General features: G+C 38.7%; 2 protein-coding genes across 9 annotated transcripts; one reads left to right on the plus strand and one right to left on the minus strand.

The window, feature by feature from the left end:
- The first annotated feature begins 722 nt into the window (after nt 1–722).
- Nucleotides 723–11184, plus strand: LOC143373111 (uncharacterized). 4 transcript variants are annotated; one of them, XM_076820029.1, is made up of 4 exons: nt 723–751; nt 835–970; nt 1780–1935; nt 2692–3154. In XM_076820029.1, exons 2-4 carry the CDS (start codon nt 934–936, stop codon nt 3024–3026), a joined length of 528 nt encoding a protein of 175 aa, XP_076676144.1. In that variant the 5' UTR covers nt 723–751; nt 835–933; the 3' UTR covers nt 3027–3154. The 4 variants fall into 4 exon arrangements, with proteins under 4 accessions (XP_076676144.1, XP_076676142.1, XP_076676141.1 ...); XM_076820026.1 differs by lacking the exons at nt 723–751; nt 835–970; nt 2692–3154 and adding exons at nt 9878–9984; nt 10675–10698; nt 10968–11184 and having other exon boundaries at nt 1225–1935; XM_076820027.1 differs by lacking the exon at nt 723–751 and having other exon boundaries at nt 761–970.
- On the minus strand, nt 3148–9058 carry Cmb (combover). Of its 5 annotated transcripts, XM_076820010.1 has the most exons (18): nt 8845–8994; nt 8211–8328; nt 7995–8134; nt 7814–7912; nt 7616–7729; nt 7402–7527; nt 7177–7329; nt 6804–7103; nt 6492–6737; nt 6278–6410; nt 6074–6214; nt 5570–6002; nt 4675–4791; nt 4358–4594; nt 4104–4278; nt 3838–4026; nt 3648–3767; nt 3148–3581 (listed from the first exon to the last, which is right to left on the minus strand). In XM_076820010.1, the coding sequence occupies exons 1-18, from the start codon at nt 8992–8994 to the stop codon at nt 3435–3437; spliced, it is 3138 nt and encodes a 1045-aa protein (XP_076676125.1). In that variant the 3' UTR covers nt 3148–3434. The 5 variants fall into 5 exon arrangements, with proteins under 5 accessions (XP_076676125.1, XP_076676124.1, XP_076676128.1 ...); XM_076820009.1 differs by having other exon boundaries at nt 7177–7527; nt 8845–9058; XM_076820013.1 differs by lacking the exon at nt 8211–8328 and having other exon boundaries at nt 7177–7527; nt 8845–8987.
- Nucleotides 11185–11902: the final 718 nt, after the last annotated feature.

The following is an 11902-nucleotide window of genomic DNA, read 5'->3' on the forward strand; positions in this document are numbered from 1 at the left end:
ACTCGTCTGTGCTCGAGGACTGAATTTATCGGCCTCTGTTCATGAACAGCGTCCAACTCCGGAACTACTCTGAAATGTGTTGCAAGTATACGTGTGATTTGTTCAGAGTGAAAGTTTGACATAGAGGGCAGGCTTTCGTTACGCTACGCTTTAACTTGGTTTGTCAGCGACTCACGTGGATTCATGTGGATTTTTCTCCGAAAATCTATTTCGGTGATCTAGAGACTATATGGCGCCGAAATATGGCTCTTCTTGAAAGCTTATACAAGCTATAAATTGCAAGATTACATTGATTATTAGTACTTTACGTGTAGTGGAACACTTAACTAACATTTTCGCGTGTTGTACGTCGAAAAATATTAAAAATTGACGTTGTTACTGACATTCCCGCAAATATCTGCACTCCGCGTATGACTAAATAGACGCTGCCCATTCTACGACACGTATAAATTATTGAGAACAAGGAATCCAAACTTTTTGTAAAATTTATATTCGTAGTCCTTTTGGACAGGCCTGCTCTATGTCAAACTCACTCCACTCACTCTGAACAAATCACACGTATGCAAGCACGCACCTTTCAGCATTTCAACACATTTTAAACTAGTTGCTGAGTTGGACGTTGTTGATGAGTAGATGCCACTACATTCAGTCCTCAAATTATGGGTCGGTAACACAGTTTGGGTGGCGACGCGACATCCATAAGGTATCTATCCTATACTTCGTCGATGACATTGCATGCGACACGAAAATGGTAAGGGGGGTCACCGACTGAAGAGATTAATGTAAGTCGACAACGTCGGAACTTATTGTGTGGTTAATTAAACACATTTTAAGAGGGCAGTTTCTATGATTTATTGTATAAATTAAATAAAGAGGATCAGCTGTTTCACTAAACTGCTAATCGATACATATGTTCGTCGGTGAAAAGGCCATATGAACGAATCACTCTTGAAGAAATCTTTTCCGAACGGTAAGAGAAAGTTTATTTGTTATAACTACGCGTTTGCATGAAAACATATTTGCAATTTACCATAACACCGGTGCTTTAAATCCCGTTTCTTATAAAGCTACATAAACCGGTACAAACGCAGTACCGCCAATAAATTCCACGGCAAGATCGTAACTTCATTTCAGCTATTTGCAAATTCTATTTAAAGCAGAATCATCACTCAAAAATACTTTCAAATCCTTGAGTCAGCTACTAACATAAATGCAACAAATTCCCATGTGTGGGTCGATTGTTGAATACGGGTTGGTGGGGATTTGAAGGAACGAACTAAATGGAGCGATGAAGCCCGAACGTTGCCGATCCACCATTCGAGCGCATTCGGCTTCTGACCCGAGCTACACGCTACATACGTTGCACCTCTCGGGTAGTGTGAACATCGTGTCCGGTGTAGTGCTTTCTGTTTCTTTTTTTCTTTACCACAAGATCAAACGTGCACGCATTTACGCGGCAGATAATAACGCGCCCTCGTACGATCTGATCTAGCGTAGAAAAATCGGTTCCGAGAAGCGTGAATATGGCGGTAGCGAGTGATGCTATGTATAACCAGAGAACCGTGGTTCAATCGTTCATGTCGTCAAACACGTATTACGGTTACGTGCCGCCTTATAGAAACGAAAGTCAGTTCAACGCGGTCCTCGAGCACGCGGATATCAATGAATCGTCGGTGTTCGATCGGTGTTCTTTCGAAACGGCTATGGAAACTGGCGACGACGACGGCTGCGATTATTCTGTAGCGTCTAGCTATCTGAATAACAATTCCGTGATTCTAGAAGCGTCCGCACGGAATCTGTTAAAAGCTAACCACGGGCATCAACAGTGTCAACAACAACCGGCTCACAACAACGCGGACACGCTTCGACGCAGGAACCGGAAGCGATGCAACGGTGATCTCAGCCCTACCAGCGAATTGAAAAAGTTTCGTCAAGGTAGGAGAGAATTCATAATCTTAATTTTTCAAATACTATCCTCGAGAATGATAAATCCGGATGTCAGAATTTTCTATTCCCCATAAACGTTACTCAAAACCGCGACCTCGTCATTCGTCAATTCATATTCGTACGTGATTCAAATACATCTTGTTAGAGGTCGTTGTTTCTCTCTCTCTCTCCCTCTATCTCTCTTTCTCTCTCTTTTTATCTACCTGTTTCCCCTGTTTCTCTGTCTCCGTTCACTGCGTTTTAGCGGGAAAAATTTTGAGCGCGGGAGACTGCTTATCGCAACAAGACCAATACATTTCTACCGGATAAGTTAAAAGATTTACGTGCCTTTCAATACCAGATTGTGAATTTGAAAAAAGAAAGCTACCTTCGACGGAAATCGATTAAGTATAAAAGCATCAGAACCGTATAATACCACTTCAATGTAATACTTGATATTAAGATATATAGATACATGATTTTTCCCCCCTACGGGAAAAGAGATTGTACATTTACATGTGACCACAGAGATTTTCATCCGAACCTGGCATTAAATTTATTTTGAAGCTTAATGCATCCTGTCGTCTGTGCCATGGCTAATGGTATGCAATGGAAAGCACGGATGCTAATATTTTTTCATAAACTAATGACACTTAGTAAGTTTGGTCTTTTTTTCATGGTAAGGACATAATTTGCTGACAAAATGGATGACATAGGAGATATCCAATTAAATTAGTCGATAAGTCAGTGGGTTTCCTTTCAGAGGCGGTGGTGTCAGTTACGCACACTGCGGTGCGACAAGTACAAAGGACCATGGATTGGCCGCGATGTTCGAGGAGTCGGAACTATTACGTGTAAACGCCGACGATACGAGCCTGAGAGAAGCATGGATCATAAATGGGGGCTGCTGTTGGGCAGCAGGTAACCATAATCAATTAAATAATTCAGATTACAAACGTTTATCACCAAGCTGTGGATTGAAATCGACGGAAGACGACGCTGAGTACGAGAAGATTTTATTTGAGACACACGGGTGCTCTGTATATCACCTGCATCGGTTACGCGCATTCGATAACGACTGCATTGAAACTGAATTTTAAGTAGGATATTTGACAATCATTTCTAACGTTTATATTTTTTGTATTCCTTTCGCAAAGTGTACGTTCGTCACGCAGAAATATGTCATTGCATTGTATTGTATAGTCGAAAATAAATACTTACTTTTCTATGTCACAATTTTTATTATAGTTAAATAATGCGTATTACATAGTAAAAAAGTTTTTCGTCACAATTTTTAACGCTTATGCTTAATCTGTTAACAATGAAAATATGCGACACCTAAGGAAGGGTTTAATAACGAACGCAAAGATTCCTATAGCATTACATATTTCATTTATAAAGATGAGAGAAGAATGAAGATAAACAGGAAAACTAAGAAAGCCCTCGCAATATATCAGCTTATTAACCTTTTTGCACGCATATCAATTATATCATAATATAATTCAATATCAGAATATCCTGCTTTCATTTCTCTCATCTTCAGCTTTCGCAGCTAGACTTTCTAAATCTACGTCACTGTCAAATGTTTGAGTAGATAGTACTGGTCCAGCAGCTTCTTCTTGACCTTGCTCGATCTCTTCTTCGTTATTGAGAGGCTACAAAAACATACGTCAATTTTTATTTACTTTACTTCTCGCCTAAATATGTTAAGATTGAAGTACCTGTTGATTGCCAGAAGATTCAGGTCGCGATTGGTCAGCCTCTGCCAGATCTCCGTTATATCCTGGTTTCATGGCGGGCGCCGAGGGTACAGCACTCGCAGAATCAAGCAACGATGTTCCCTGTGGGAATTGTGTAAAGTATTATGTCATCTTCTGGGTGTTTAACCATGATTTCATTAATAGCGCTTACTAGCACGTCCAAATGATCTATCAATGGTACATGTGCAATAGGAGACGACGAAGTTGCTGCTTGAGACGTTACAATTAATTCTGCCATTGACGACTGATTGTCTGTGGCCGTACCTAACACAGCATCCACGTCAGAATCTTCATCGCTAGATTGACAACTTTCACTGGCAGTGTGATCAGTTGTCTCGTTCTATAAAAAGTTTAACGAATGCATCTGGTATCTTTTGCCACATCTAATGATAGAGACATACGAGAAATGTACAATACCAGTGGATTGCTTAGAGATTGTGTATCTTGTAAAGTGCGCAATGACCTCAATAAATGTGGTCGTAGCCTATGGTCATCGCTTATCGCCTTAACTTCTCGCAGTATACTGACTAAATAATCCGGTCGTCTTTTATTCACGGTAATAAGTGATTTTAGGACTTCTTTCATTTCAGAGCTATGTGATAAATATATTTAATTTTATCAATCTGTTCAAGATAAAGCAAATAAAAGTTATTATTTTAAGAGAACTGAACCTTGAGTTTTGAAACGGGTGTTCGTCGTTTACTACGGACGGTAGTCGAAACGATGAATGTGCTTCTTCCCAAATATTATCAACTTGTTGCTGAGAAACCTCGTTTGTTAAAATATTACTACGCGTAACAGCATTCTCCCTTTCTTGCTGCTGCAAGTTCAAAGAATACTGTGCTTCTGGAGCAGTCAACGATGGCGGCAAATTTTCCGCCCCTTGTTCCCGATTGCGTTTATCTTTCCTTTGATTAAAATTCATAGGATATGAAAATAGAAATTTTCTTTACATATACTTACCGAATAGATTACACACGTTACGTACATAAGAGAGGTGGTATTCACGCTTGATATAGCATTTCCAGCGGATGTCGAATTCGCAATAGCCCCTGAAGCAGCATCTGTTTTTACACTTCCCGAGAGTAAGTTCTGTCTGGAATAACTGAAAATGTAAAAAACACAGGATACAGTGACGAATTTCAACGTAGCATTAGTTTCAAAATGTTCAGACCATGCTTAAAGAGATGAAATGAATGGTACAGTTAAAAATCATAACAATGTTTGGTTTAACACACGACTTTCTTCCGTAAAGGATAAGAAAAACACAACAGGTGACACAGAAAAAAAAGTAAGGCCGTGGTTATTGTTGATTTAGCATGTACTGTTAGTCAAGACCAAAATATTTGTATGGATCCTTGAACACATTGTATTACATACCCATTGTTTACGTACCAATATACTATCCTCATTTAGTTTCATATTCACTAACTATCGGACTATAGAATGAAAATCAATACAGGTTTTGCGTGCGATATGGTTTAAACGAGGGTAGTAATAAGTAAGAAGTACAAGACAAAAAAGTGCACAGATAGACCGTGAAGTTTATTACTTTATGTAATGATACATTAGGTTTACACAAAAATGGAAGATGGATGTGCACGATCTAATGATTATAAAGTACCTAAACTCATAGAAAATCGTACGTCTTTTTAACGATATCCAATTGGAAAGTGAAAGAACATTATTTATTTCACTTAACAAAACATCTGTAAAACTCAAGTTCGTAAATCATAAAACAAATATTACTCTGATATTTTGTCAGTTACATTTTCATATTAAATGATTACACGATTGAAGAAACTGAATGTAGATAACACTTTCACTGCACTAGGACAAATAATGAAATTCATGTCAGCATATACGTATGTATATTCTATTACCTTCGGAAATTATCCCAATAGTTGTTCGCTCTATTCCCAGGTGGTACTTGATTATTCAATTGCTGCTGTTGATGCTGGGGATTCACAGACGCCATTGCCGCAGTATGGGACAATGCGGGAGAAGAATTCGGTAGCGATACCAAATTTGGTAGAGACGAACTTGGTGGTAATGCGGAATCTAATGTTTCGCCGAGAGAATGAACGTTGCGGCTCAAATTAGAATATTCATCGTTATTCTCGCTGTTGTTACTCCTCTGTTGTAAGTGCGTTTGCCTCAATTGTACTTGTAACTGTGTGATAGCTGTGCGCATAGCTTGCAGTTCACGTTGCTGGGACCACAACAGCTGACAACATTGTTGTATCGTTGTACCCATCATCTGAAGCTGTTGAGCTTGAGAGCCTAACACTAATTGCCGATAATATTCGGCCGAGCCTAGGGAGCATTACACTTTCATATTAGATCACCGTTTAACACCTCTTAGTTTCTTCTATTAGGTCTCTTACCATGTTGTATCTGATTTAATGGGGGCGGTGGATACGTCCACCAATTTCCATTGAATCCATTTTCAATTGCTGTTGTTTGAGGTCCCATATCCATTAAATTCTCCGCGGACACTCCATCTACACTTTGGTCGTTGGATCCTCCTACACATAAGAAAATATGTGGTAAGCTCGTGATAAATATAATGCGACATGTACTACATTTACCTATGGCTGTAGGAGGGGGCCAAACATTAGCAGGCGTACTTGTGTGACTAATGTGCGAACTGGAACTTCTGTGACTATTCAGATCAGCTGGTCCTCCTATGTCACGGTTCACGCTAGATGTTTGAGACGGCTCCTACATTGTAATAGATTAAAAATCATGGCAGGATAGACATCGATTTATTTTTATCCATAATAGAAAACAGAAAATAGGTACCTTCCGCATAAGATCCTCAATTTGACGCTTTTTCCCTTGAACAGACTGTGTCTCCGAAGTACTGTTATTACCTGGCTTCTTTTCAGAGCTAATTGACGTTGTGAGTGACGGAGGCGGTGTTGAAGTTGGGAGCACAGTCATGGAGTTAGACTGAGAGGTTGATAATGGTGGTCGTTTTAATCGTTGTATTTCTGCCCTGGTCGTTTGCAACAAAGCAGATTGCTCGCGAATTTCTCTTGTGATAGCCTGTACCAGAAATTATATATAATTGGAGTTTATAATGTAGGCAACCCATTCAATTTGAATTTTTACCTGAATTTCTTCAACCGATGGTCTCGGTCGGCTGATTCTGACTTTTTCGAGGGTCGGCTCGTCGGTATCACTATGACGATCGAACGATATATTCGGTCCATTTTCTTCATCGTTTGCATCCACATCAGCTGCCGCTTCACCATTCATGTCTACCTCGGGTTCAGCATCAGAATTAGTGTCCAGACATTCTCGACCTCTTGTTGCTTCCGCCATTAACGCTTTTAAATGAGCAAGCTGTGCTTTCATAGCCTCTAATTCAGCAGCTTTGTCCCTATAAACATTTCTTGGGCCTTCGGAGCTCTAAGACATAAAAATGGTAATAATATATATAGGTTGTGATTGTACAGAGTTAAACAAAAGATAGCATACTAACACAGCCACCCCTCTCAGCCATTTCTAGAGCTTGCAACTCTGCTATGAGATGATCCATGTGCTTCTTCTTTGTTTGAAGTTGAGCCAGTTTCGCTGTCTCAGATTCAAGTTGCTCAACATTCACAGGTAATGGCAAAGCAGCATTTTGACTTTCCTGTTGTAAAAGAGCTTGCTGAGTTTGACGTGCTTCGTTTAATGTTTCTGTAACACGTAATTGCATTCCAACCAAGCTAGCCTGATGGTCCTGTAGTTGTGCAAGTTTCCTTTGCAGCTCTTCCATCCTCTTGCGTAGAATTACTTCTCTACCTACATCGCCGTTCTCTTCTCCATCCTCCCTGCCATTTTCACCATTCTAAATAGAATGTATTAATTTATGATAATACTACTTTCATACAGTATTTTCAAATCGGTTAGTGAATAATAATTCTGAGTTCAGTAACCTCATAAAACGCCCCACGATCTTCATATTGTTCCAGGAGTTTGGATAGTTTTCTTTCGCTATCGTGAAGATCTTCCAGCATCGTACCCAATTTCTCATTCTGACCTTGCGCACGCTGTAATATACATGTATTTAACACGGAAAAATCCAGCATGAGGAGGATAAAGAAACTGCTATAGATTACAGCCTATACACTTACAGGATCGCTGGATTGATTAAGGGAGTCCATTAGCGTCGATGTAACCCTGATGCAATCTCTGATTTCGTTTAGACGAGATTCTACTTGGCTTCTATCAGGCTGTTGTAATTGAATTAAGATGAAATTATATTTGTACTTCGATTTTAAACGTATTTAGTTCCAAAGAAAAGTAACGCGGTACCATTTTATTAACATTAGAAGGCTTTGTTCCTTGAACACGTGGAGGGGATTGAGTTTGAGACTCGGTAGGCGGCACCATTTTCTGCCAATGCGTGAAATCCTCCGCACAGTAGTTGTATGGCCGTCTGCAACTGTACGATGCTAACACAGTAATATATGAGAATTATTAATTAACACATTACAGAAATACAAAGTAAATGAGTATTTAATTATGTACCAAATTCAGTAATATCTTGATAAGATGTCGATGGTACTGAGGAGACCGATCTTGTATTACTATTTTTTGCTATCCTTAAATGCTCTCTCTCACCAACCGGTTTCCAATCAAGTTGGTACTATCGCATGGAATTTATAATATAAATGAAACCGATTAAATACACAGAAAGAATTACGTGCTTTCTAGAAATGCCGAGTGAAATACTGTAACTCTACTGCCTCGAGGTAGAATTGTATCTGGATATGTATTCTTAGAGAGAACTTCCCCACTTTTCAGCTGTCTATTAATAGATTATCTTTCAAACTACTATATACAGATGCTGCATAAAGTTTTCATTTAGGAAGTTCAAGTTACATCAAACTTGGCAATATGTTATTTTTAATTCTATACGTTATTCAATATTATATATAATAACGAAATATTGTTGCAGTTTAAACTAACAGTCCACAGATTAAATTACAACAAAGTCGTTTAAACTTATTCCAATTTACATAAAATACAATACAGTTTAACTTGTTACTAAAACCTTAAAACTATTTCAATACATAGAACAATTTATTTTAAAAACTATATTAGAAGAACAAGCCATCTAATAACAACCGAAAGTATCATATTTATTTCTTAGTTGATTTACCAAATTGTTAGAGTGCTGTGCATGACCGTGATGCGTAGAACGGTTTGCAAATTGATTAGCAGCTGACCGTTCTCTGTTTCTATCGTTTCTCCTATTGCTTTTTGGAAGTGTGCCTGTGTTGCGTGGGCCATCGTTAATTCCCGGGGACATGTCTCTACTTTCTTTCTCCTTAAATACTTTTACACCGTTGAGAAAGTTTGTTCTCTGTTCGTTTGCTTCTCACAGTTAACCTTGTTGTGCACAATTTTTAGCAATATTATTTTAAGAAAACACGATTTCATAGGACTAAAAGGGCGCCGTTTACCTGCAAATATCACGGAGCCTATTATGCGAGTAGATTCATTTCGAGTAAGCAGAAAACTGAATCCGCGATCATGCCGACAAATGTTATGAGCAAGACGGAAGCGTAAAAGTATGAATCGGTATTCACGGGGCTCTTGCGTCAAAATACTTGGCAGGCTAATAAAAAGGATTAGATACTAAAAATAAGTTAGGCCATTGACGCATTTACCGCAACGATTATAAGAATGTATCGATCGTAGTATCAAAATCACCCTTCGTTACTTCGTACATACGGCCATTTTTAAATACTTGTTTCGCATGTTTAGTTATTAAACAAGATATCTGTTAACATACGTATATCCTATATGCGGAACCACAATTTAACAATTACACGTGTGAAAGTAATCTATTTTAATCATAATTTCTTATAATAGACAGAACAAGAAACTTCCCCTGATTGTTATATTAAATATTTTAGCGCTCCCAATAATGCTGGCAATTCGGTGTACTCGGTTAAAAGTAAAAAAAGTAAACTCTTGTTACTTTTCCGTACCAAATTGGCACTCGAGATTGGTAATTGTTATTGAAATTAAATAATCGTAATATATTTGAAGCGTTTCCTTTATTCTCCTGATTGCGAGCAATTAATCACATTAATTTCAAATATTCTCTGCAACATTTAAATTTAAAAAATATGTACCGAATCTATAATACCGGCTAACTAACAAAGCAGTTTTCGTTTTTGTTGTAGGGTCCATTCCGCCGTTGTGGAGATGTCGCGCTGATCGGTATGTTGTAGGGATCCGTAGCGGCTTAACCGAAGCTCCACCAGAAGGCCACGAAGCCCGAGGCTTTCTCGTAAGTCCTCGCTCACCCTTTCGTCCGTATATATACGAATTCCGTCCTTATGCTGACGACTAGCATGTCTAAGGCAGGTTTCCGCCAGGTAGCCAATACTCATAAGTTCCCTGGCGGAAGCGCCCTCCTCCGAGACGAGAACAATATTGTTTCCTTTTTCTTTCTCTTCCGTTGCCACTGTAAGCGGGTTGTCAGATCTGCCTTACAACACACTTTTTTGTTGACTCCCTCTTCCTTCTTACACCTTACCTCATGGTACGCAGAAGAATTTTTGTCATGTTCCCGACTGCATTTAAGCCAGATTTAATTATTTTGCACAGTCTCAGTCTGTTGCGCGGGAGGATAGGTTCGCATTGCCATCTTATGACAGTGTATTGTTTTTACTATTCTTATGAAAAGTAGTTCATAAATACATTTACTAAGTGTATTTTAATACCGTACAATTAAATAATGGTGCATTAAGTATGAGTTCTTATGCCCTCTTTTAATATGAATTTTTGACTGATAATATAATGAAAGAACAATCGAAAAAGGTCATCGCACGGAGACGCCATTTTGTCTCTGTAATTGTATCCAGACGCCTGTAGAATGTCGACCCTTGATAATAACGCGCTTGTATGCTGCATGTCCGACGAGGATGAGCACACGTAGAGATGGATGATCACGTGACTACACCACAAACGCTTTCAGATTGGATGGACGATAGTCGATGACGTATGATCTACCAACACACCAGCTGTCTAGACAAAAAGTGAATGACTATAGCTTGTCGAACGTATCCACCCACTTTACAAAAAAAACTTATATACACACGCTATTAGGTCATGCCACAAATGTTTCTTTAACAGAAATGGGTAAAATTTATCATTTAAATAAAAATTTCGAATAACGGGTAAAACTTAAAAAAATTATTAGTCATTCGCTCGTTAACCCGAGTTAGGTTTATTCGACACATGACGAATAATTGTCCACGTCTTTTTCAGCCAGCCGTGATGGAACAATTACCGACTACGCCGTATACAACCAATAAGCGACAAACGAGAGAAATAATTGAACAGGCCTTGGGGTCCCTTCATAGAAACTTGTGCACTCGTTAAGTCGCGTCGATGCGATCGACTTGGTCGTTTGCACGCCGGCTCTAAAAGACACTGGCGTTCTAATTAGAGCGCGATTGCACCTCTCTAACGAAGGTAACTTTCAGCTTGAGAGAGCTCGTCCAAAGGTGGGTGACTACGTTTCTCAGAAAAAACGCCTTCCCACGCGCCTCGAAGCAAAAGATGTTTACGGCTTTAAGGAAACAACGCGGTGCAACACCTACGCATTTTTTAAATCTCAGGTCTCAGTCGCTTACATTAAAATATTGTCAATTTTATTGTAATACAATACTATAACACTTCATCTACGGTAATTACTTCTGTATCATATTATATTAAAACAAAATATCTGTATCCTTTCCGTTCTACTCTAATTTTTAAAAAATTAATTAATATGTAGAAAAAGTGGTGTAATTTTTCGTATAGAGCTTGGTTGTAAGTATAACGAATTTGTTAGACATTTTATTCGACTTTGTTTGTTTTAATTCATGGGTTTTGAAAATTATTTTCGCTCCCAACAATTGATATTGGATATAAATTAGTTACATGAGTATTGCAAGGATGCAACACAAAAAGAACGTTTTTATTATAATAAAGGTTCTTAGAATTATTTTTCTGCAGCGGGTAAAGTAGTATAAAATAAAAATGTAGCGATCTGACAACCATAACCACACAACACACCGGGGCGCGGGCTGCCACAGTGTGGGTGGACTTACCCCACTCTACTACTACTTTTACTATTATAAAAACTACTACTACTATACTACTAAAACCCGGATAAAGGGATCAACCACACCCCCTTCAAAGAAGTAAAAGGGAGAAGG

This window comes from Andrena cerasifolii, chromosome 9 (genome assembly GCF_050908995.1).
Source record: "Andrena cerasifolii isolate SP2316 chromosome 9, iyAndCera1_principal, whole genome shotgun sequence".
NCBI lineage: Eukaryota > Metazoa > Arthropoda > Insecta > Hymenoptera > Andrenidae > Andrena > Andrena cerasifolii.

Excerpts from the sequence above, each read along its gene's own strand:
- LOC143373111 (XM_076820025.1), top strand. The coding sequence starts at position 1,524 with ATGGCGGTAGCGAGTGATGCTATGTATAACCAGAGAACCGTGGTTCAA. Across the intron at positions 1,936-2,691 it reads ATTGAAAAAGTTTCGTCAAG|GCGGTGGTGTCAGTTACGCA; the intron begins GTAGGAGAGAAT and ends TTCCTTTCAGAG.
- Cmb (XM_076820009.1), bottom strand. The coding sequence starts at position 8,994 with ATGTCCCCGGGAATTAACGATGGCCCACGCAACACAGGCACACTTCCA. Across the intron at positions 4,027-4,103 it reads AATCTCTAAGCAATCCACTG|AACGAGACAACTGATCACAC; the intron begins GTATTGTACATT and ends AACTTTTTATAG. Across the intron at positions 3,768-3,837 it reads TAGATCATTTGGACGTGCTA|GGAACATCGTTGCTTGATTC; the intron begins GTAAGCGCTATT and ends CAATTCCCACAG.